At 51.2% G+C, this 23,837-nt stretch overlaps 1 protein-coding gene across 1 annotated transcript; it reads left to right on the forward strand.

The window, feature by feature from the left end:
* The first annotated feature begins 484 nt into the window (after window positions 1–484).
* On the forward strand, window positions 485–9,528 carry LOC127583305 (proteasome subunit beta type-7-like). Its single transcript, XM_052039145.1, has 8 exons — window positions 485–647; window positions 1,624–1,717; window positions 2,654–2,751; window positions 5,217–5,357; window positions 6,003–6,118; window positions 7,038–7,096; window positions 7,919–8,070; window positions 8,713–9,528. The coding sequence occupies exons 1-8, from the start codon at window positions 583–585 to the stop codon at window positions 8,822–8,824; spliced, it is 837 nt and encodes a 278-aa protein (XP_051895105.1). The 5' UTR covers window positions 485–582; the 3' UTR covers window positions 8,825–9,528.
* Window positions 9,529–23,837: the final 14,309 nt, after the last annotated feature.

Below are 23,837 nucleotides of genomic sequence, written 5' to 3' on the forward strand. Positions count from 1 at the left end.
GAGAATATCTGTGTCGGTTTGAGGGAGTTCAGATACAGACTGACACATTTTGCACAATCTCAATACAGGGTTTTGACCCAAAACATCAACAATTCCTCCCCCCCCCACCCAATGCTGCTTGACTCACTGAGTTCCTCCAGCAGATTGTTTGTTGCTCCAGATTCCAGCATCTGCGGTCTCCTGTGTCACTCAGGTACCAGATTTACTAACGTACTGATACGCAGAGACCCAGTATTGAACAGTCTTGCAGTTAATGCTATGTTTTACTCAGTAATGGCCCAGTTACAGTAGCCTAGTTCAGCTTCCTTCATCACTCCCAGGTGGTGCTGGGATTCAGTATTCCCCCTCAATTCCCTTCTTCAGTGGCTTCACAGCTAAACCCACCCTAACTGCAACACCTGCTGCAGGAGTGAGATAAGCCCCAGGCAGACACTGGGGTCGGTAGGAGGGGTTTGGAAAGACGTCTGAGATCTGATCTCAATATCATTCTGATCAGGCTGGCTGTCCCAATCACATGAGGTTTTATTCAATATTCTGAAAGTGAAACTGTGAGCAGAGGAGAAGCCAGTTCCTCAGCTGAACATGCTGAAGGGCAAGAAATTCCTGATCCCCCCTGAAGGAGGGTTCAGCTTTGAGAACTGCAACAGGTAGGAGATGGGTGGTGGGTGTGGGTTAATAGGATGGGAGGAAGAGGAGAACACGATGGGAAGTGAATGAATTTCTGATTGAAGCCTAGAGCAAAAAGGAAGCGGTTGCCAGACTGTTTGATGCGCCCGCTCCCCCATGACCCCGCTTCTGCCCAAGATCAGCCCCGAAACTGACCCAAGGCTGCCAGGTTCGAGGGTGCTCTGTGCCTGGGGGATTAAGATTACGGAGCAGCAGCTGGTCTGCCGAGCATTTTGAATAAAGATTTGCAAAGTGAAACTGAAACAAGGCAGTTCTGCTTGAGCAGCCAGTTCAATGGGGAAGTTTTGCTCAGACTTCAATGAGCCTATCCCTCTCACAGCAAACACACTCTTATATACAGACGTTCTGAGCTTTCCTGTGCCCCACTTGCAAGGTAATTGTCCCTGCTGAGTTCGTCATCTTGTTCCCCTCCCCTCCCCTCCCTTCACGTCTGCCATCCCCACACCTCCTCTTCCGTTTTTTTCTCCTCTCAGCTCCCTCCCCTCTGTTCCTCCATTTCCCGCCCTGCCTCCTTCCATCTCATCTCCGACTGAAGACTCTCATTAGGGTCCAGGACCCTGCCTTTCCTGAAGTCACTGACTCTCAGTGCAAGTAATTCCTCATCCCTGTATATTCCTCCATCTGTCTGGTACATCACCCAGGTCTGACTCTCTGCCAGTGAGCGCCCACAGCTTATTTAATTATGAGGCGGGAATTAGTTTGGGAGTGGGAGGGGGTGCAAGTCGTGGCTGGATCCTATTGTTTAATTACCGCACCCCAGCCCCTACCCCCATCACCACAAGATGACCCCTGTCTAACACAATATCAGGGGTAAATAATTAGGAGCAGTATCCCACTGGTTAAATGTTCTGCTCTGATCCTGATAGACAAGTTTAAAGACTTGGGCCAACTTGCTCAATCTCTCCATCACTTTTTAAAACTTACTGTGTCTTTCAGGAACAAAGCATTGGAGGGAGACCAACTGAAGGTGGGCCTCAAACCTCCAAAAGCAAAGAAGACAGGGACCACCATTGCTGGTGTCATCTTCAAGGTAACTGTTCACCAACAGCGCCAGTCACTAACTCTCCCAGGGTGGCTGGAATCTCCAGGGATTAATCGCCAGGGCAGGAGATGGCAGAGTTCAGTGGTGGCGTGGCAGTTAAATCAAAGATTAGCACTGTAGACACCTGGACTAACACTCTACTGACACGAGTTCAAATCCCACCACAGCAGCTGTGGGCTTTAAATTGAGAAACAATCTGGAATTAAAAAGCAAAAAAAAAAGTCATGAGTAAAGGTGAACACTAAACCGGCAGATTGTTGTAAAAACAGGTTCACCAATGCCCTATCGAAAGTGCAAACCCAGCTCACAATCACCTGTGGACTGGTCCCTAAAACAGGAGAGCTGTCACACGGACTGTTCAGCAACCGCCTGACTGAATGATACTTTTTAGAGACGGCACGCCAGACCCTCCCATCACCATCACAGGGTAAGTCCTGTCCCACAGACAGGACAGACCCCCCAGAGGTGAGGGGCATAGGGGTGGATACGTCAGAGGAAATAGCCCTGGGAGTCCTCAACCCTGACTCTAGATCCCATGAAGTCTCATGGCGTCAGGTCAAGCATAGGCAGGGAGATCTCCCCCTGATTATATCCTACTGTCGTGTGTGTGTGTGTGTGTGTGTGTGTGTGTGTATCTTTATTAGAAGGATTGCAGTGGTTCAAGAAGTTCGCTCAATACAACCTTCTCAGGGGATTTTAGGGATGGGCAATAAATGTCTGCATCCCAAAAAATGAAAGAAAAAAATCACATTGTCCAATTTTTGTTAATTCTTACACCTGAGGCTGTAATTAACATGAAGTTAACATAGCTCTAGGCAAGCTATTTTAGCAGCTTTGGATTCTCAGCTTGCTCTGGGCAGTGTGACGGGGATGGTGAGTGAGGATTGCCAACATGACTGACTGTCCCTGTGTTTTGTTGTGTAGGATGGAGTGATTTTGGGATCTGATACCCGGGCCACAGATGACATGGTCGTGGCTACCAAGAATTGCATCAAGATCCACCACATCGCTCCTAATATTTAGTAAGTCTTGTTCTCAGATCGAAGAATCTGTCGAATCATTACCTCTAATGGCCATGCTGTAAAATGACATCTCCTCTTAGCCTCCTTTGTTCCAAATAAAACGACCCAAGCTGATCCAGCTTTCCTCATAACTACAATTTTCCAGTTTTGGTGACATCCTCATAAACTTCCTCTTTACTTTTTCCAGTATAATCACGTATTTCCTGTGATGTTGAGAACAAAACTAAAGACAGTATTCGAGTTAACTAGTGTTGTACACAGTTCCCATATAACCTCTCAGGAGACAGACTATCAATTGACATTTACTACAAACCCACTGACTTCCACAGCTACCTTGTCTACACCTCCTCTCACCCTGTCACTTGTAAGGGCGCCGTTCCTTTTTCTCAGTTTCTCCATCTTCGCGGCACCTGTTCTTGAGATGAGGTCTTCCACTGCAGGATGTCCAAGATGTCCTCCTTGTTCAGAAAACAAAGTTTCCCCTCCACTGTTATTCTCTATTCCCACACTTCCGCTCTTACCCCATCCCCTGACAGACAGAACAGGGATAGAGTTCCCATGATCCTCACCTATCACCCCACCAACCTACACATCCAGCACATCATTCTTCACAACTTCTGCCAGCTACAACATCGTCCCCTCCCCACCCTTTCTGCTTTCCACAGGGACTACACTCTCCATGACTCCCTGGTCCACTTGTCCCTCCCCACCCATCCGTCCCCTTTCCCAGGCATTTTCCCCTATAACTGAGGTGTAACACCTGTCCCTACACCTCCTCCCTCACCCCCTTCCAGGGCCTTAATCAGCCCTTCCAGGTGAGGCAGACATTCACATGCATCTCCTCCAGCCTTGTTTATTGCACCCAGTGCTCCCGATGTGGCATCCTCTACGTCAGTGAGACCGGGCGCAGACTGGGCAGCCGTTTTGCCGAGCACCCGTGCTCTGTCCACCGTGGCTGTCTGGAGCTCTCGGTTGCGGCCATTTTAACTCCCCTCCCCATTCCCACACTGACGTGTCTGTCCTTGGCCTCCTCCACTGCCAGGGTGAGGCTAAGTGAAAACTAGAGGAACAGCGCTTCATATTCAGCCTGGGGAGTCTACAGCCCGATGGCATGAACACGGAATTCTCCAGTTTCAGGCAAACTGTACCCCCTCTCTCCCTTTTCTCTCTGCTCCCGATCTCCCCAGTTCTTCCGACAGCCACCCCAACCCCCGTCACCCTGTCCCTTTCCCCTCCTCCACCTGCCCATCACCCACTGGGACCCCTCTCCCTACTGGTCCCACCTGCCCACCCCTCATTTGGTTCCATGCTCCACCTTCCTCTCCCGTCAGATTGCATCACCTGCAGCCCTCGTAACCTGTTATCCTCTCACCTCCCAGCTTCTGTCATCATTTCCACTCTCCCCTCCTCCATCTGCCTATCAACCCTCCTCACCCAGGTCGACCTATTAGCTCTTGCTCAACCCTTTCCCTTCACCTTTTTATACTGGCGATCTCCCCTCTATCTTTCAGTCCAGATGAAAGGTCTCAACCTGAAACATCGACTGTCCATTTCCCACCATAGATGCTGCCTGACCCGCTGAGTTCCTCCAGCGTCTTTGTGTGTTCTCCAGATTCTAGCATCTGCCGTCTCTTGTGGTTCCCATACAACCTCCCTGCTCTTTTATTCTCTGCCTTGGCTAATAAAGAAAAGCATCCTGCATGCTGTTTTTAACAATTTATTGACCTGTCCTATCACCATTGAGGATCTGAAGGTGTACATTTCTAGGACCCTTATTCCCCCCACGCTTCTCAATATCCTCCCATTTGCTGGATATGCCTTGCCCAGTGGCTCCTTCCAAAATACATTATCCCACACTTCTCTGGATTAAATTTAATTTCCAACTTAATTGCTCAACTGACCACATCAGCGATATGCTCCTGAGCTTTATCCCCGTTGTTAACCACCTGGCCAATTTTTACATCATCTGCAAACTTCTTCATTATGCTGCCCACATGTAAGTCTGAAACATTAATGTATAAAATAAAAAGCAAGGGACTGTGGAGAAGCCCATGGAACCCCTGTGGTGACAGTCTTCTGCTAACAATCTTGGATAAGATTTGCCACTCTTCTTTGGATCCCATGAACTTTGACTTTTTGACCTGTCTGCCATGTGGTACCCAATCAAAAACCTTGCTAAAGTGCCCTTGGTGGCCCTCCTCCCCCCACCCCCCCTCCATCACATTACCTCCTCAAAATATCCAGTCATGTCAGGCAGACACAACCTTTCCTTAACAAATCTCTGCTAAGTGTCCTGGATTGATCTGATTGATCTAAATGAAGGTTTATATTGTATCTCAGAATTGTTCCAATAATTTGCCCATCACTAAAGTTAACCTCTCACTCTCCATCACACTCTCATTGTGATATTAACCTTCCACCCTCTCCCTGTGATATTAACTTCCTCTCTGGCTCTCTCTCCTCAGCTGCTGTGGCGCAGGAGTGGCAGCTGACGCTGACGTTACATTGGAGTTGATCTCCTCCAACATCCAGCTCCACAGCCTGTCAACTGGGCGCAAGCCTCGAGTGGTCACTGTGAACCGGATGCTGAAGCAGATGCTGTTCAGGTGTGAGACCGGTGACACAACAGGATGTGGGGCTCTTGGTGCATTAGAATTGAAGTGGGATTGATTGGGCTTGGGTGGAGGGTGGAGGGTGGAGGGAGTCGTACTGAGGAGGAGAGGGTTGGAGTCCCTCAGTGGCTTTTCCCTGATTTCCATGCTCCAGTCTCATTTAGCTAGGGTGACTCATCACCACAAGGGTCCCAGCACAGTTCAAGGGCCAGGGGAGAGGGACACAAGCAGAGCAGGCACCAGAGGCTGTCACAGTGGGGGTGGGATGTTGGGGAGAGGTTCACCTTGAAGTTGGGTGTTTCTTGATCACAAAATTCGGGGTCCCATGGAAGATGTGAGAGATCCTCCTTCTCCAGGGCACTGACTTTACAGAACATCTTCTCTTCCAGAGCACAGCTGGCCAGAGGCAGCACACAGCAGCTCTGCCCAGTCACCCTAAAATAATTAGCAGAGTTCTAGCTACCTTTTTATTAAAGTGTTCAGGCAGAGCCATTGAAGTCAAATGAGAGGCCCCTTTCAAAATGGTGATGGCCGTCAACAAATTTTACCCACCCCTCACTCCTCAGTTAATGCCCAGAGAGGGGGAACGATTGACCAGTTCCTGATTTAAATGCAATTGTCATCCTTGTCTTTCTGCAGGTACCAGGGGCACATTGGACTGTCAGTGATAGTGGGGGGTGTGGACTGCACAGGGTCCCACCTGTACGCAGTGTATCCTCATGGCTCCACAGACACACTGCCCTATGCCTCCATGGGTAAGGAACAGTCCAGATAAATACATAAATCTCCAGGTTAATGTGGGTGAGTTGGCAACTCTGACTGGTGTTAAAAGCACTGCGCTCACACAAGCAGACTGGGCAGGGGCACTGCAGACAGCCCAGGAGAGTCAGCACTTCATGAAGGAGGTGGGTGGAGGATGGGAGTGGGGAGAGAGAAAGACTTGTACTGACAAATTGTACACCATTCAGGTCTGCTTTGCCATTCCATAAGCTCATGGCTGCTCTTTTACCTCTGCACCACTCTCCTACATTAATTTCATAATTCCCTTAATATCTACAAAAAAAACCCCCATAGATCTCCGTGTTGAACATGCTCAGTCACTGAGCTTCCAAACCCTTTGCACAATCGATATCAATGATTTGACTGAGGAAAACACATTATTATATGAATACACAGCATAGAAACGGGCCCTTTTGTCCCACCTTGTCTATGGCATTCCTTTTGCCTGCATTAGGACCATATCCCTCTATGCCTTTCCTTTCTACCTATCTATTCGAATGCCTTTTAAATGTTGTTATTGCATTTGGCTCCTCTGGCAGCTCGTTCCAGATATTCACTGCCCTCTGTGTGAAAAACCGATCCCTCAGATCTCCACCCTCACCTTAAACCTATGCCCTCTAGTTCTAGACTCACCTACCCTGGGAAAAATATTCTGATTATCTATCCTAACTATGCCCCTCATAATTTTATAAAAGTGTAATATTTTGAGTTCCATGATACAAACCTGAGTGTCGTATCTAAATTTACGCATCTATATTCAGCCAGTATATTTTAAAAATAGAAATAAACTGACCCAAGTCCACACTGCATGGGCACTACAGTCAGAGGTCACTGTGCTTGGAACTCAAGGGCTCTACTGGGACAATAATCAGTGCCTGGGTGTTTCCTCAACAGGCTCTGGCTCGGCGGCTGCCATGGCCATCTTGGAGGATCGGTTCAAGCCAAACATGGAGGTTAGTGAACTACTGTGGCCAAATCAACATCTCCAGCCTTGAACTGCCCCAAGCCAAACAAAGTTTTATTATGGATTATGATTGGGAGTCCATCTCTAATATTACATCCATCTTACATGTGACTTGAGCTATTTACTTTTTTACTTGAACAAAACCTATCCAGCAACTCATCAGTGAGCAGTTTTCCCAACCATCGGAGGATCTAAATCCTTGTTATCAGTATAAGAGCTGGAGATAGTTCATGAGTTCTTGCTACTCATGGAAACCACAGCAAGCTTGGGGTCTCTCCCCTTCCATCGCCCACCGCCTACACCCTGCCATTCCCCCAACTCTCATTTTCTCCTACACAAATCATCTGTTCTTGCATTACTCCAGTGCCAGTGCTTGGATTACTCTGGCTCTGAGCCACTCCAGCCCAGGACCCATGTTATTCTTGCCCTAAGCTCTGGATCAACCTCACTCTGAGCCCTGAGTTACTCCAGCCCTGTGCCCTGAGTCACACCAACCCAGATTCCAGGTTATTCCAGCCCTGAGTCTCTGGGTCACTCCAGCCCCAAGTGCTGAGTAATTCCTGTCTTGATCCCTGGATTATTCTAACCCTGAGCTCTGGGTCACTCCAGTACCTGGGCTCTGAGTGTTAGACCTTGTGTTGCTCCATCTCTAAGCTTTGGGTTCTTCTTGGCCTAATCTCCTGGTCGCTGTAGCCTGGACCCTGAGTATCTCCAGCTGTAGCCCTGGGTCTTTCCCACCCTGGGTGTAAATTAATCCTCCCCTAACCCCGGGCACATCATGGAATCTCTAAGGCCTTTATCTTATCTCCAGGAGGAAGCAGCCAAGCAGCTGGTCTGTGAGGCCATTACGGCCGGGATATTCTGTGACCTCGGTTCTGGGAGCAATGTCGACCTCTGCGTCATCACCAACAACAAGACCGAGTTTCTCCGTCCTTTTGATTGCCCCAACAAAAAAGGGGAGAAGTAAGTACCCAGCCCCCAGGGTCATTCAACAGAAACCACCTGAGGAATATCTGGGGACAATTGGAAGTGCAGAATAGGAAAATAAGGAGGATATGTTTATAGCTGGAGGAATGCTGCCTATCCTGGTCACCGAACCAGGGAGGATGAAAGGCTCGGGAGGGGGTAGAGGAGAGTTCCATTGGAAGCCTGCGGTCATGTGGACAGACTGGAGAAGCTGGAATTGTCCCACATAGTAATGAAATGATTAAAATTCTGAAAGGAGAGTTGAGGGAGAAAATATTCCCATTGGCAGGAAGGTGGATAACCAGATGACATATTTAAAATACTTGTAATAGAACCAGGGCAGGATGTGGAGAGTTTTGTTTTGCAAAGGGAGACATTGTCTGCATGCACTGCCTGCAAGGGCAATGGAAGCTGATTAACAGTAGTCTTCAAAATGGAATTGGATGAAGACTTGAAGGGGAAGATGTGGAGGGCAGTTCTGAACGATCAGGGAAACAGGACTGTTACCCAACACAGCCACAATGGGCCAAATGGCCTCCATCTGTGTGTGTCATTCTGACACCCACCTCACATTGTCATTCCTCACCACACCCCCAACCAACTTCCCTGTATCTTATTAATTCCGACTGTTTCCTACAGGAAGGGTGTGTACCGTTACAAACAGGGCACCACTGCTGTGCTGACGGAGTCGGTCACTCCGCTCAAAGTGGAGCTGGTGGAGGAGGTTGTACAGAGGATGGACACTGAGTGACGAGTGACATCCCACCCGCTCTCCAGGATCCAACAGGAGGATTGTGACAACGTATTTCTGTTGGAAGCAGATGCATTTAATGTTTGGCTGTAGGGTTTTTACACATTTTCATAAACGTAGTTTCCAAATCAGCTAAATCTTGGTAGCTTCTATGCTTAGCAAATCAAATTAAGTAATGTATTTTGTGCAATTTCTACAGGATTAAGGGGCTGTTGATGTGGATTGGGCAGGACCAGGCTTCTACCACAACGGGCTGGTCATCCAGCCTCCTCCCACTATCAGGGTTTTTGACCTGACACCTGGTCAGCCCCAGGCCTCCCTTCTGCTTGCTCTTGTGGGTCTCTTGCTTACCCCTTGGCTAATCCCAGAGCCTCACACTCCCAGACCGTGCAGGACTCTGGCCTCCTCTCAAGCAGTCTTGGGAATTCTGCTCTCCCTCTTGGCCAATCCCAGGGTCTCAGCCACCTTCTTGGCCAACACTGGGACCTTTGCTCTCCCCCTAGGCCGATCCCAGGGTCTCTGGCCTCCAACTCAGCTGCTCCTGGAGACTCCTTCCCAGAGTTTCTGTCCACCCACCCAGGCCCAGACACCCCTACCTTCTGGATCCCACAAATCTAACCAGTTATGAGCCTGGATTGGAGCAATGGACTGCAGTGCAACAAAAGAGTTGTATTGAAGAATAAAAAATTGATACTAAGGTTAAACACTCAGACATGATTTAATAGCATGATTTAAATATTTTAACTGAAATATAAAGATGTTTATGTAGTTTCTTTCCCCTTGGTTAAAATAAAATTAATTTTACTTTTCTGCAATTTTATCTGCTTCATTTGCAACTGAGCCACAGTGTTCCGAACTTCATCCCAAATCTTAGGTAGGATCTTGTTCAGGAACAACATCTTCGTACAAAGGAGTGATGTGGATGTCAATCTTTGCCTGACAGCCATCTGAGGAGGAGCAGGACCACATGTGTAAAACATACAGCTTTTATTGATAAATTAAAGGATGGATATAACAATCTGAGATGCCTCATAAGATTTTAATAAGTAGTGATTTGTTTATTAAGCACTGGAATATATTTACATACTTTCCAACAGAGTTTTAATTTTATTAAAAATAACCGTGAGAAAAGAATGATTGGTTCATTTGCTGGGTGGGCTCGTTCACACACAGTACTTCCAGAAACAGTCCGAGAAGTTGTTCCGCTTTTTGCTTGGTTTCCTGCTCCTTCCAGTGAGGAGTCTGTCAGACCCTGCCTCTGCTTTTCTTCCATACAGAATCTGCAAAAGGAACCAGAATAGAGCCAGGCCAAAACTAATTCAAAGGGTCTTCCAAAATATTCATGTCTCCAACCCTTATTACATTATATTTCCAATCCCCAATCTGTAATGTCAGACCCTACCTGCTCCTCAGCCCAGCCATACACTGACCCAGTCCACAGTGGTACAGATAGTAGAGCTGCTGGCTAACAGTGCCAGAGACCTGACCTCGGATGCCACCTGTGTAGACTTTACACATTGCCTCCTGTGATCACGAGCTTTTCCTCCAGGTACTCCGGTTTCCTCCCACATCCCAAAGACATACAGGTTGGTGGGTTATTTACTGACTGTAAATTGCCTTTAGTGTGTAAGTGAGTGGGAGAATGTGGGGGAATTGATGAGAAGGTGGCGAGAGTATAAAATGGAATGACTGTGGGATTAGTGTTGTCAATGGTCGGCATGGACTCGGTGGGCCAAAGGGCCTGTTTCCGTGCTGTATCTCTCTATGACTCTCAGTGATTCCTATTCTCACCCCCTGCTCCCACCCCAATCCCTTTCCTTTGATCCTGTCCATCCCAAATCCCAACCTTTCCCTGGACCACCAATCACAATCCCACTTGCCTGCTCACCCCCAACCCCACCTTCACCCGTACCTGTCACACCCCAACCCCACCTGCCTGCTCATACCCCAACCCAAAAACACATCCAGGGCAGATACAGGTAGGAGACTAACATACAATGACTACTGACTGAACATCAGGGGCTGACAGACACATGTGGGGCTGACAGACAGATGGAGGGTTGGAGATACGTGAGGGGGTAGAGGACAAGTGAGGGTGATGGACAGGTGAAGGTGAGGACAGTTGAGGGGTGAGGGACAGGCGAGGAGTGAGGACAGGTAAGGGTGAGGACAAGTGAGGGTGAGGACAGATGAGGGGTGATGGGCAGGTGAGGGGTGGCAGACTGCTGAGGTGAGAACAGATGAGGGTGACGGACAGGTGGGGGTGGGGAAACAGGTGAGGGGTGAGGACAGGTGAAGACCTGACAACTGAGGGGTTGGCAGACAGAGGAGGGGCTGTGTTCTAAACTCTCACCTCTTTCAGGTTTCCAGAGCTGATGTCACTGATGTCCCTAAGGCCTGTGGATAAGGAAGGAAATTTAGTTCAACTCCTGAATCCAACGTATGTAGGAAACTCCACAGCAGAAATACCAGCTTAATCAGATGATAAGATGAGCCTGAGGTGTAAAGAGAGGGTCTGTGGAGGGGAGCAGATAACATGAAAACCTGGATTGTTTGTGTAAAGCTTCCAGTACACTGAAACTCTGGCCCGTCGGGTGATATTTGCCCTGCTCCCGTTCCACTCACCAGGACCCCGGTTTCCACACTCCTGTTGTACCCACAGGGGTCCCATTTCCTGTGCTCCCTTTCACTCACCAGGGCCCTAGGTCCTGCATTGTCTTTCAACTTAACTGGTTCACTGGAAAATTTATTATAATACTGTGTAACATCTTAAAAAAAAGTGAATGGAAAGTGGGCTGGGGTATTAATTGAAATGTCATCCAAGAGTTTGGAAACTCTGCCAGTCCGGCACCACCAGAGTCCCAAGCCTGTGGGATTATTGGAGTTTTGCTGTACTCAGGGCACTTTTCTGAATCCCCAGCTCACGTTGAATCCAATCCACTTCTGCACAATTAGACACAAGAGTAGAAATCTGCACCCACACTGCCCATCAAAGGTGAGTACAAGATGGGCCAAGGGCCTAAAATTTAAGTCTCGTTTCCCTCTGATGTTCTGGGCATTTCCAGCATTTTCTGTTTTTTTTCCTTTCTCTATTTTACAGCAGAAGTGATATGCAGAGTAAAACCCCCACCACCCTGGTGCCATCACCGCTCCCGGAGCAGGTACAGCAGAAGTTACAGTCAGTGTACACTGCCTCGGTGCTGGCCCATCCTGCAGCAGGGGCAGAGGTAAGGAGCCAGACTGAGTGGGTCCACACTGCTCTCTGACAGCAGCAGGAGACTTGTTACCTCATCCTGGTTTGACTCTGACCCAGGTGCTAGCTTCACAACATTCCCCACTGCTGGTGTCGGAAGTGAGCATCATGTTAACATCCTGATCACAAGATTTACCAAGACATTGAAGACCCAGCACTGGAACCACATCGTGTCTAAGCCTTCCTACACTACTTCTATAAACAGGCTGAACATGTGAATGGTGCCCTGCACCTGGAGTGTTTATTCAGTGGACTGTACCATTCTTATATTGCTCAGCAGCTTCTAGATCTTTGATGGCATCATAGAGGTTGTCCCTGGCCATCACAGCAGATCTCCAAAGAAGGAAGCTATTGTCCAAGTCTTGAAATTCGTTCAGATTTACCGCCTGATTTTCCTCCCCGGACACTGGAAGAAAATGATTTGAGTATTAGACCATCAGAATGTGGGAAGAGCGAAGGGCATTCAGACCATCACAACCCCAGTCCCCATCCCGTTCACCTGGGACCCACATCCAATTTTTCTACATCAGACTCCATCTGAAAGCTATTTTTCCTGAACTATTTTGCATTGGTATCTCATATTAAGATAATGTTTTTGTTCTGTACCCCAGTGAGAGTCAGTGTCTGTAAACTTAATATCCATGGAAGCTATGCATTTCAATGAGAGTTGGTGTCTGTGCAACTATACTCAAAGATCCAGCATCTTTTATAATAATCACAACTATAACTTTTCATTTTTACAACATCTTTAACAAAGTAAATTACATGAAGGCATACAGGACTGTTATCAAAGGAAATTGGGACACGTAAGATGTGAATTTGAAGTATGGTGTTAAAGGAGGAGCAACAGTCAGAGGTGGAGAGATGAATGCGGAGAGTTTCAGAGTTTGGACCACCCATGGAAGAGTGAACTGTTCGTACTGGAGGAACGCAGAGGGCCGGAGGAGTTATTGAGGGAGACAGTTTGGGCCCATGGGGGATTTGAAAACAGGAATAAGAATTTCAAAGTCAGGCAGTGTTGGGCTGGGGTCAATGTGAGTCCAGGAGTGCAGGGGAGATGTGTGATCAGGGCTCAAGGCAGATAAAGGGACGGGTCTCAGTTGTTTAGATAAGGTCTGGTGAACTGACAGGGAAGGACAGTCAGGAGAGTTTTGGAACGGTCGTGCGATTAAACTTATGGAGGAGGTTTCAGGAATGCATGTTTCATAACTTCCACATAAATTGGAAACAAAAGGGAAGCAAGTAAATAAAAACAAAACTGCTCCCAGCTTTGGTATGTGAATCAGGGAAGAAATCCCACAGGATATTAAATGCAGTAACACTGAAGCCAGGGTTTAAAATCACCAGTCTATATTTTTGATTAATGCAAGCAATTGCATTCTATAGGGAGTAAATAGAATGGCAATTGAATTGTAGCAACTGAACTCTGTACCCTAGCTGGAAATATGATTCTGGTCTTTAAATAGAGAAATGGAAATATAAACTGAAGTTAGCTTCTGAATCGGTCCCAAACTCACTTTGTACAATTGGGTCTCTAAACCAAACATCTGTTTCAAAGTTAGAATAGATCTTAACCTCATCCTTTTCAGGAATGCTGTCCTACACTAAACAATAGATTTATTATTAACCGATATATAAACTCTGGACTACAACATTTACGTACACATACTTATACAAGCATAACTATTATTTATTTATAACTCACAATAACACAAGAAAAAATAAAAAGAAAGGTATGTATTTATATAGCACCTTTCACCACTGCAGGACGTCCAAAAATACTCTACTAAAATATTTTTGCAGCGAACTCATAGTTCTAATGTACGATACATGGCAACCAAATGGTGCACTGCAATGTGATAATGACCAGATAGTCCATTTTGGTGATGTTAGCTGAAGGATGCCTGATAATCAAAACATCTAAGAGAATTGCCGGCTCTTCGTCAAATTGTAAGGTGAGATCTGAAAAGCCATTGAAAAGACAGTACATCCAACTATGTCATACACCCTGCAACCAAGTGCCTTAACCTGGTACTTTTCACACTGAGGTATGGAGATGGAGAAATGATGATGGGGACATACGAAAGAGCTCAGTACAAGCTTTCCTCAACCCCTTCAACCCACTTTCCCTCCCCAAGCTCTGCTTACCTGCTCTGTACCTGGAGTCTGCCACGGGGATAGCAAAGACATAGTATCCACTGAGAAGCAACACACCAGCCAGAAGCACCAAGGACATGATGAAAAGGGACTGGGAAACAACGTGCGTGTGGGAGCAAGAACAGGAGTGTGTACCCAGTGCACCACATGGACTTTATATACCCTGCTACCCCTTCCCTATCACAAAAAACAGAGCAAGATCAATAAATTACCTTGAGGTGTCGGATCCAATCAACACTTTATTCTGACTCATCTTCAAGGATAAAACAAGAAAGCAGATGGGACACAGATTTACTGCCCCTCACTAACAGTTACAGAGAACAAACACATCTAATTTACCTCTCTGTCAAACCCCAAACTTAAAGAGCTATTTATCATTCACAAGGAAAGTGACGCAGCTTTATCCAAGAGGATTTGAAATGATATGTAGGTATTATTGAATGAATTAAACACTTGCTCTTCTTAAAAAAATATTGCTTTGAAAATCTCTTAAAGACCCATCTCCCTGTCTTCTCACTTCCCTTACACTATCCTGTTATCCAATTCAGCTCCTTTTTTTGTATTTAAATATTTCTAAATATGCTCCACACCCTACTTCATCTTATTACTTCAGAGTAAATGCTTTAACCTTTCTCTTTGGATAATCTGGCTTCTTCCTAAACACATCTGTGCTATCTGCCTCAAACACCTCCTGTACTGAGTTTTTGCCACTTTCCAGGTGATGAAGTTTCATTCCAATTCCCTATTGGATGTGAAATAAAGAAAGAAATTACTGGAGATACCCAGGAGGTCAAAGGTGCTCCCTGGAGAGAGAAACAAAGTTAGCATTTCAGGTTGGAGACACAAGAGATGCAGACGCTGGAGTCTGGAGCAACAAATTGTTGGAGGAACTCAGCGGGTCAGGCAGCAGCTGTGGAGGGAAATGGACAGTTGACGTTTCAGGTTGAGACCCTTCATCTGGACTGGGGTTTTTTAGCACTTCATGTTGATGACTATTCATCAGAAGTTGTTTTTTGTTAAGAAGGAAAGCAGAAAGCAAAGAAGGTGAATAAAGTGAAAGAGAAATCCATCAGTGGAGAGCAGACTTTCTTCAAGATGGGAATTCCTGGAAGAGAAATAGGATTGAATTTAACAAAATGATTAAACAAAAGGTAACCAACAGTGCTGATGAAAGGTCATCGACCTGAAAAGTATCCATTTCTCTCTCCACATTTCCTGCCTGACCTCCTGAGTATTTCCAACATGTTGTATTTCAGATTTCCAGCATCTGTAGATTTTCCCCTTCCTGTTACATTTATTGGATTTATGATCTTATATTGACACCTCTAGTCCTGTTATCTCTCACCTTCTCTCCCCCATCCAACCACTTAGTGGTTTTAAGGAACACTATTGGAACGTCCTTCAGCATGTTCTGTTCAAAGATATGGAGTCTGTTCGATCTTTCCTAACCATTTCAGTCTCTCAGTTCTGATATCAACCTGAGAGAATGTTTGTCCACCTTCTCCACTCTCTCCAAATCCTTGTTGATAATATGGAGGACAGAACTGTTGACAGTGCTCCACGCATGGTCTAACTCAATGTTCCAAATAAATTTCACATAGCTTTTCTGCCTTGCAATTTTATTCTTCTCGAATGTATTGTTGGTACTTTTTATTTGCTTGTTAACTTACCTTGCTGCTTTGGTAATTTGTGAATCTATACCCCTTCTTTCCTTTGATCTTCTCCCCAACTAAACATTGATTAGGCAGACTAGGTAAGAAACTCAGTACCTCCTGGTCTGTTTGACCAAGCTTCTCACTAAACTATGTTGGCCTGCAACTTCAATCCACATTATTGCCTCTGTGCTGGTGCACAGCTTCATTATATATTACAATCGTAATATATCTTCATCTTATTAAATGAAGATGAAACTAAAACGTAAACAGAATAAATAAGTAGGACAGCCAAAAGTCAGTAAAGTTTAATTTCTCTGACTTTTACAGCAGGTTGCTTGTACCTACGTCTAAATACCTCTCATATTTCTCAATAAAATATAAAATAGATGCATCAGCCACACCTGCGCCAGAAAACCTAGGCAATATTTCTGTTGTTATAAGGAGTAATAAATATGTAGCACTGGTGTGAATAAATGATATTCAGATGTCATGTTCTGCAATAAATCTGCTAAAATGGGGACTATAAATGAAATTAAAGGAAACAAGGTAAAAAGTAAGAGGAACACAATGTTACCTTTGGTTGAGCTTTTAAATCAAGGTGCTGACAGCTGGAGTGGATGAATCTACAGTGGTGAATTAGAGGAACAATGAAACTGACTCTTACCCTGCCACAGGTTTCCATCGCTTCTGTCAAGTATCAGCTTGCTGTCCTTGGCTCCTGAAGGGCATTAGTTTCTGGTGGGAGGCAGTTCCAAAGGTCCAGATAACCACTTGTAACTTTGGTCACAAGTAAGGGGTCTTTTGTCCAAGTATTTGCAGGACATGGCCATCACTGAGAGCAGCATTTAATGCTTATGTCTAGTTGCCTGGTATAACAGCATGGCTTGTTACGTCCATATTAGGATGCACCTTGGTTGTATTTGGGTTGTTAATCCAATGCAGTCTAATGAATTAGGTCTTCAGTCATTTTTTTTACTATAATCTAGAAATGTACCCACCCTGGGCTATTCTGTAAATGACACAAGAGTTTCTCTATAATCTACACAAGTAATGAGAACCTTTGAGGCCCTTTTCCCCAATGTATTCCCAGTCAAAAGAAACCAATTATGGCAACAGATTCCCATCTGTCAGCTCCTGACCATGTCTCCATCAGCTGAATGTCTATGCCCTGGACCTCAATGTCCTCTCTCAGGATGCCTTGGTCTTTAGTTGCCACTGTGAAACATCCTGGAGGATCATCTTGGGGGCCCAACATACTCAACACCCCTTCATCCTAAGTTGTATTTGGGTCTCCTGATTATACTGGTGCAGATCGAATGGTGCACCATTGCAGTCAGGGCAATGCACCAATGTAAATAGGGCATAAAATCACAACAAATAAAATGAAGTGCAGTGTAAAAAGAATCACACCATTGCAGCTGGGATGGTCAGCAATTCAGAAAGGGTTGCGTGCCAGTGCAGCTGGGTAACGTGTAAGTGCATGGATTTAAACTAAGGCAATTTCATGAAGATGGAAGTGGGTGCTCTTGATGGTGGAGCATATATAAGATGGCATCTATTTAATTTCAAACACAAAATCATGGTTGTGTAAACTGGCGAAGCTGAAACACAAGACTATGTGCGTGGTAGGCAGGTGCGGGGGAGGAGGGGAGAGCAGATCCACCGGGTGATGGGTCAAAGGTAAGAAGGATAAAAAGTGGGGTAGAAAAAAGAAAGAGAGATGAGTGACCCAACTTCTGAGCTCCTCAAGGCATACAGGAGTGTGATGGAATACATACTACGATGCACCTCCAACAACACTCAAGAACGTTTACACCATACAGGACAAAGCTGCCCCTTGACTGTCACCACCCTAACCCTCAACTTCCATCACTCTGTAGCTGCAGTGTGAACCATCCAGAGAAGGCATGGCACTTGCCTCGGTTACTGTGACAGGATCTCCCAAATCCACAATCCCTACCAATAAAAGTGCAACAGGCACTCGGGAGCACCACCCCCACATAGTTCCCCTCCAGGTCACACACCATCCTGATTTGGAAATGTAGCACCGTTCCTTTATTGTCACTGGGGCGAAATCCTGGAACTCTGTCCACAACAGCACTGGGGAGTACCTTTACTAGACAGACTGCAATAATTCAAGAAGGTGGCTCAGCACCAACTTTCCGAAAGCAGTTAGGGATGGGAAATAAGTGTTGGTCTTGCCGGTGACAATCCGGCCCCATAAATGAAACATGAAAGAAAAACTCTTCTTCAGCCACAGACAGTGATCAGGGAGGGTGACTTTTGGGGCACAGACTTTGTGGTGGGCACTGAATTGTCAAACTTCCCAATATGTAGTTGTAAGAAGTTTCTGATTACGTGGGACCGCCCAGTCGCAGTGTGAGAAATCACAAGCTGTGTTGCTCTGCAGCATCTATGGAGCCCGGTGTTGTGTTTTCGGATAATGTTGTGGAGAGACAGCAGAGGGACAAAAAATAGGAGGGACCCAAGATTTACGATCTCTTTATTAGTCACATGTACATCAAAGCACACAGTGAAATGCGTCTGTTTGTGTAGAGCGTTCTGGGGGCAGCCCGCAAGTGTCCCACGCTTCCAGCACCAACATAGCACGCCCACAACTTCCTAACCCACATCTTTGGAATGTGGGAGGAAACCGGAGCACCCGGAGGAAACCCACGCAGACACGGGGAGAACGTACAAACTCCTTACAGACAGCGGCAGGAATTGAACCCAGGTCACTGGCGCTGTAATAGCGTTATGCTAACTGCTACACGATCGTGGATCCCTGACAGACCCCAGAGCCAGAGATGTGGGAGCAGGAAGAGGAGCCATCACAAGGCATTCTCTGGCTGCAAGTGGATAGAGAAGGATGGAATTGGACCTCAGCCAGCAGGTCTGCTGCAGAGAGGCATTGAATGTAAATGGTCCCATTGACTGTGTCAGAGGATGCAGGCAAGAGAGGGATGAGGAGGATTGTTTATCACACAAGAACATAGAGCAGTACAGCACTGTCCATGTAAGAGGTGACAAAGGATGTCATTTATGACTCTGATAAAGACCATTTTGGGGGCAAGTACTGAGAGAAGTGCCAAGTTTTGAAGGGACAGAAACGTGATTGGAGGGATTCAGACAGCATTGTGGGAGAGATGGGTCTACAGATTTCCGTCTGCTGCTCCAGCTGATGGCAAATACCCGGGGACTCATCTGCATAAAGCTCAATCCCTCTACGATAAATCTAATCTTGTTAAACCTGCAACATGCGAGGAGCAACCACCAGGTGGAGCAGTTCACCCCTGCTGAACCAGCGGTGGAAGGAATCAGTCACCCAAAACATGGGTTGGAGTTCAGGAGTGTGAAGTCCACCAGAGGTGGACGTCACCAGAAGCGAGCTGGATGCCGGTTTCCTGTGTCATGTTTGGTTCGTAAGGGCTGGGGGTTCTGGAAAAGACTATTCAAACCCTGTCCCCCCACGGGGACATCTGCCCTTACATTGGAATGTGTGTTTAATCACCACCCTTGGCACCCAGCAACCCTTGGCCCATGCTTCAGCTCCAGTCTTTCCTCTGTCCAGGTGTTGGTACATCAGAGTTCATTCCCAGCACTTTCTGTTTTTAGCAGAAGGTGAAGGCGACAGAAGGCTGCAGAAGGCTTTCTGTTTTTACAGAAAGTCTCGGATAGCCTCTGAATGCCAACTCGGGAGTACAGCCGGGGTATTGGTTCCTCTTCACTCTCACATCGAAATGTCCGTAAACTCAGGCTGATCCAAATCCCTCTGCCTGGGACTTGCCACTTCCCATTTCCCCAGCCGCCCTCTCCTCATTGCCCCACACATCAGCTGCCGGCTCCGCGATACTTCCTTTGCCTCACGGTTTGAATGAGCACATCTCCTGCAGTCACTGCCCGTGTCAGGCACCGGGCCAATGACCTCTCACCCTTGTGTTCGCCTTCCTGCACCGTCCCGTGACCTGCACACCAAATGCCGCAGGGACTCAGCGGGTCGGGCAGCGTCTGTGGAGGGAAATAGTCTCGGGTCGAGACCTTTCATCTGGACCGAAAGGGAGAGGGGAGATAGAGAGGGGAGGGGCAGGAGCTGGCAAGCGATAGGTGGGTCCAGGTGAGGGGGGTGATAGGCAGATGGAGGAGGGAAGGATGGAGAGATGGTGAAGGCGACAGAAGGCTGCAGGTGCTGGCATTAGTTCTGTGACCCTCCTCAGCCTCCAGTTTTCAGCTCTCTTGTGGTCTGACCCCTTGCCCAGACCACCCTGGCAGTGCCTTCAGATGTCCCAAACTCTGGAAGTCCCTCCCTGCAATCTCCCTGAACTCCTAAATAAAGCCCCCCGCACCCCCCACCCGACCCCCAGCTCTCCTCAGAAACCCTTCAGTGATCCTGTGCGGGTTGGTAACGTTTCCGAGAAGCACTTGGGGGGCGGCGGTTAAAGATGTGAATAATTGCAAGTTGGTGGTGGTGTTGACTGCAGGCGGGTGAGGTGAGAGGGGGTGGTGTCTGTTTACCAGCTGGACTATGTCCGTGCGGCACGTTGGCGGGCGGCTCCCCGAGATGTGTAGTTGTCTGTGCGGCGCTCCACAGGCGGCCTCTGTCCTCCAATTCACCACAACAGATGTGTGACAGGATTTTGAATGTGGTTTGGCAGCAGCTGCCCTCCGTAGTCCCAAAGACAACAGCTGTTGGAATCAGAGGTGGAGCATTGAGGGGTGAGGGGTGAGGGGAGAGGAAGAGGGAGAGGGGAGAGGAAGAGGGAGGGGGAGAGGAAGAGGGAGGGGTAGGGGAGAGGAAGAGGGAGGGGTAGGGGGGAGGAAGAGGGAGGGGTAGGGGGGAGGAAGAGGGAGGGGTAGGGGGGAGGGAGGGGTAGGGGGGAGGGAGGGGGAGGGGTAGGGGGGAGGGAGGGGGAGAGGGAGGGGGAGGGGGAGGGGTAGGGGGAGGGAGGGGGGGGGAGGGGGGGGGAGGGGGAGGGAGGGGGGGAGGGGGAGGGAGGTGGGGGGAGGGGGAGGGAGGGGGGGGGGAGGGGGAGGGAGGTAGGGGGGAGGGGGAGGGAGGGGGGGGGGAGGGGGAGGGAGGGGGAGGGAGGGGGGGGAGGGAGGGGAGGGAGGGGGGGAGGGAGGGGGAGGGAGGGGGGAGGGAGGGGGGGAGGGAGGGGGGGAGGGGGGGAGGGAGGGGGGGGAGGGGGGGAGGGAGGGGGAGGGGTAGGGGGGAGGGAGGGGGAGGGGTAGGGGGGAGGGAGGGGGAGAGGGGGGGGGAGGGGTGGGAGGGGGAGAGGGGGGGGGAGGGGTAGGGGGGAGAGGGGGGGGAGGGGTAGGGGGGGGAGGGGGGGGGAGGGAGGGGGAGGGGTAGGGGGAGGGAGGGGGAGGGGTAGGGGGGGGAGGGGTAGGGGGGGGGAGGGGGGGGAAGGGGGAGGAGGGGGAGGGGAGGGGGGAGGAGGGGGGGGGAGGAGGGGGAGGAGGGGGAGGGGAGGGGGAGGAGGGGGAGGGGAGGGGGGGGAGGGGAGGAGGGGGAGGGGGGAGGGGAGAGGGGGGAGGGGGGGGGAGGAGGGGGAGGGGGGAGGGGGGAGGAGGGGGAGAGGGGGGAGGGGGGGGAGAGGGGGGAGGGGGGGAGGAGGGGGAGGGGGGAGGGGGGAAGAGGGGGGAGGAGGAGGAGGGGAGGAGGAGGGGAGGGAGGGGAGAGGGGAGGGGGGAGGAGGGGAGGAGGGGGGAGGGGAGGGGGGAGGGGGGGGAGGGGAGGGGGGAGGGGGGGGAGGGGGAGGGGAGGGGGGGAGGGGAGGGAAGGGGGGGGAGGGGGGGAGGGAAGGGGGGGGAGGGGGGGAGGGAGGGGGGGGGAGGGGGGGAGGGAAGGGGGGGGAGGGGGGGAGGGAAGGGGGGGAGGGGGGGAGGGGGAGGGGAGGGGGGGGAGGGGGGGGAGGGGAAGAGGGGGAGAAGAGGGGGGGGGAAGAGGGAGGGGGGAAGAGGGAGGGGGGGAAGGGGGGAGGGGGGGAAGGGGGGAAGGGGGAGGGGGGAAGGGGGAGGGGGGGAGGGGGGAAGGGGGAGGGGGGGAGGGGGGAAGGGAGGGGGAGGAGGGGGAAGGGAGGGGGAAGGGGGGAGGGGGAGGAGGGGGGAGGGGGAGGAGGGGGGAGTGGGAGGAGAGGGGGGAGGGGGAAAGAGGGAGGGGGGAAGAGGGAGGGACGGGGAGGAGGGGGGAGGAGTGAGGACGAGGGGGGGGACGAGCGAGGGGGGAGGAGGGGGAAAGAGGGAGGGGGAAAGAGGGAGGGGGAGGGGGGACGAGGGGGGGAGGAGGGGGGGACGAGGGAAGGGGGAGGAGGGGGGGAGGGGGGAGGAGGGGGGGAGGGGGGAGGAGGGGGGGAGGGGGGAGGAGGAGGGAGGGGGGAGGAGGGGGGAGGGGGGAGGAGGAGGGAGGGGGGAGGAGGGGGGAAGAGGGAGGGGGAGGAGGGGGGAAGAGAGGGAGGGGGAGGAGGGGGGAAGAGAGGGAGGGGGAGGAGGGGGGAAGAGAGGGAGGGGGAGGAGGGGGGGAGAGGGAGGGGGAGGAGGGGGGGAGAGGGAGGGGGAGGGGGAGGGGAGGAGGGGGGGAGGGGGAGGGGGGAGAGGGAGGGGGAGGGGGGGAGGGAGGGGGAGGGAGAGGGGGGAAGAGGGAGGGGGAGGAGGGGGGAGGGAGAGGGGGGAAGAGGGAGGGGGAGGAGGGAGAGGGGGGAAGAGGGAGGGGGAGGAGGGGGGAGGGAGGGAGGGGGAGGGGGGAGGAGGGGGAGGGAGGGAGGGGGAGGGGGGACGAGGGAGGGGGGAGGGAGGGGGAGGGGGGACGAGGGAGGGGGGAGGGAGGGGGAGGGAGGGGGGAGGGAGGGGGAGGAGGGGACGAGGGGGGAGGGGGGAGGGAGAGGGGGGGAGGGAGAGGGGGGAGGGGAGGGAGGGGGAGAGGGGAGCGGGAGGGGGAGGGGTGAGGAGTGGGGGTAGGGAGGGGGGACTGAGGAGAGGGAGGGGGGAGGAGGGGGGAAGAGGGAGGGGGAGGAGGGGGGAAGAGGGAGGAGGGAGGGGGGAAGAGGGAGGGGAAGGGGGGGGAAGAGGGAGGGGAAGGGGGGAAGAGGGAGGGGAAGGGGGGAAGAGGGAGCGGGAGGGGGAAGAGGGAGCGGGAGGGGGGAAGGGGAGGGGAAGGGGAGGGGGGAGGGGAAGAGGGAGGGAAGGGGAGGGGGGAGGGGAGGAGGGGGAGGGAGGGGGAGGAGGGGGAGGGAGGGGGAGGAGGGGGAGGGAGGGGGGAGGGGAGGAGGGGGAGGGAGGGGGGAGGGGAGGAGGGAGGGGGGAGGGGGAGGGAGGGGGGAGGGGAAGAGGGGGAGGGAGGGGGAGGGGGAGGGAGGGGAGAAGAGGGAGGGGGAGGAGGGGGGAAGAGGGGGGAGGAGGGGGGACGAGGGAGGGGGAGGAGGGGAGACGAGGGAGGGGGAGGAGGGGGTAAGAGGGAGGGGGGAAGAGGGAGGGGGGAAGAGGGAGGGGGGGAAGAGGGAGGGGGGAGGGAAGGGGGTGGGGGGGAGGGAAGGGGGAGGGAAGGGGAGGGGGGGAGGGAAGGGGGAGGGAAGGGGGAGGGGGGGAGGGGGGGGGAGGGAGGGGGAGGGAGGGGGGAGGGAGGGGGAGGGAGGAGGGAGGGAAGGGGGGAGGGAAGGGGGGGAGGGGGGAGGGAAGGGGGGGGAGGGGGGAGGGAGGGGAGGGGGAGGGAGGGAGGGGGAGGAGGGGGGAGGGGGGGAGGGGGGAGGGAGGGGGGGGAGGGGGGAGGGAGGGGGGGGAGGAGGGGGGAGGGAGGAGGGGGGAGGAGGGGGAGGAGGGGGGAGGGAGGGGGAGGAGGGGGGAGGAGGGGGGAGGGAGGGAGGAGGGGAGGGAGGGAGGAGGGAAGAGGGGGAGGGAGGGGGAGGAGGGGGGAGGAGGGGGAGGGGAGCGGGAGGAGGGGGAGGGGAGCGGGAGG

Source organism: Pristis pectinata, chromosome 26 (assembly GCF_009764475.1).
Source record: "Pristis pectinata isolate sPriPec2 chromosome 26, sPriPec2.1.pri, whole genome shotgun sequence".
In the NCBI taxonomy this organism is placed as follows: domain Eukaryota; kingdom Metazoa; phylum Chordata; class Chondrichthyes; order Rhinopristiformes; family Pristidae; genus Pristis; species Pristis pectinata.

Bases quoted from the DNA above. Each gene is read 5' to 3' on its own strand.
- LOC127583305 (XM_052039145.1), top strand. From the start codon at position 583: ATGCTGAAGGGCAAGAAATTCCTGATCCCCCCTGAAGGAGGGTTCAGC. The intron at 1,718-2,653 runs GTAACTGTTCAC...TTTGTTGTGTAG, and splicing joins TTGCTGGTGTCATCTTCAAG to GATGGAGTGATTTTGGGATC. The intron at 5,358-6,002 runs GTGTGAGACCGG...GTCTTTCTGCAG, and splicing joins CTGAAGCAGATGCTGTTCAG to GTACCAGGGGCACATTGGAC.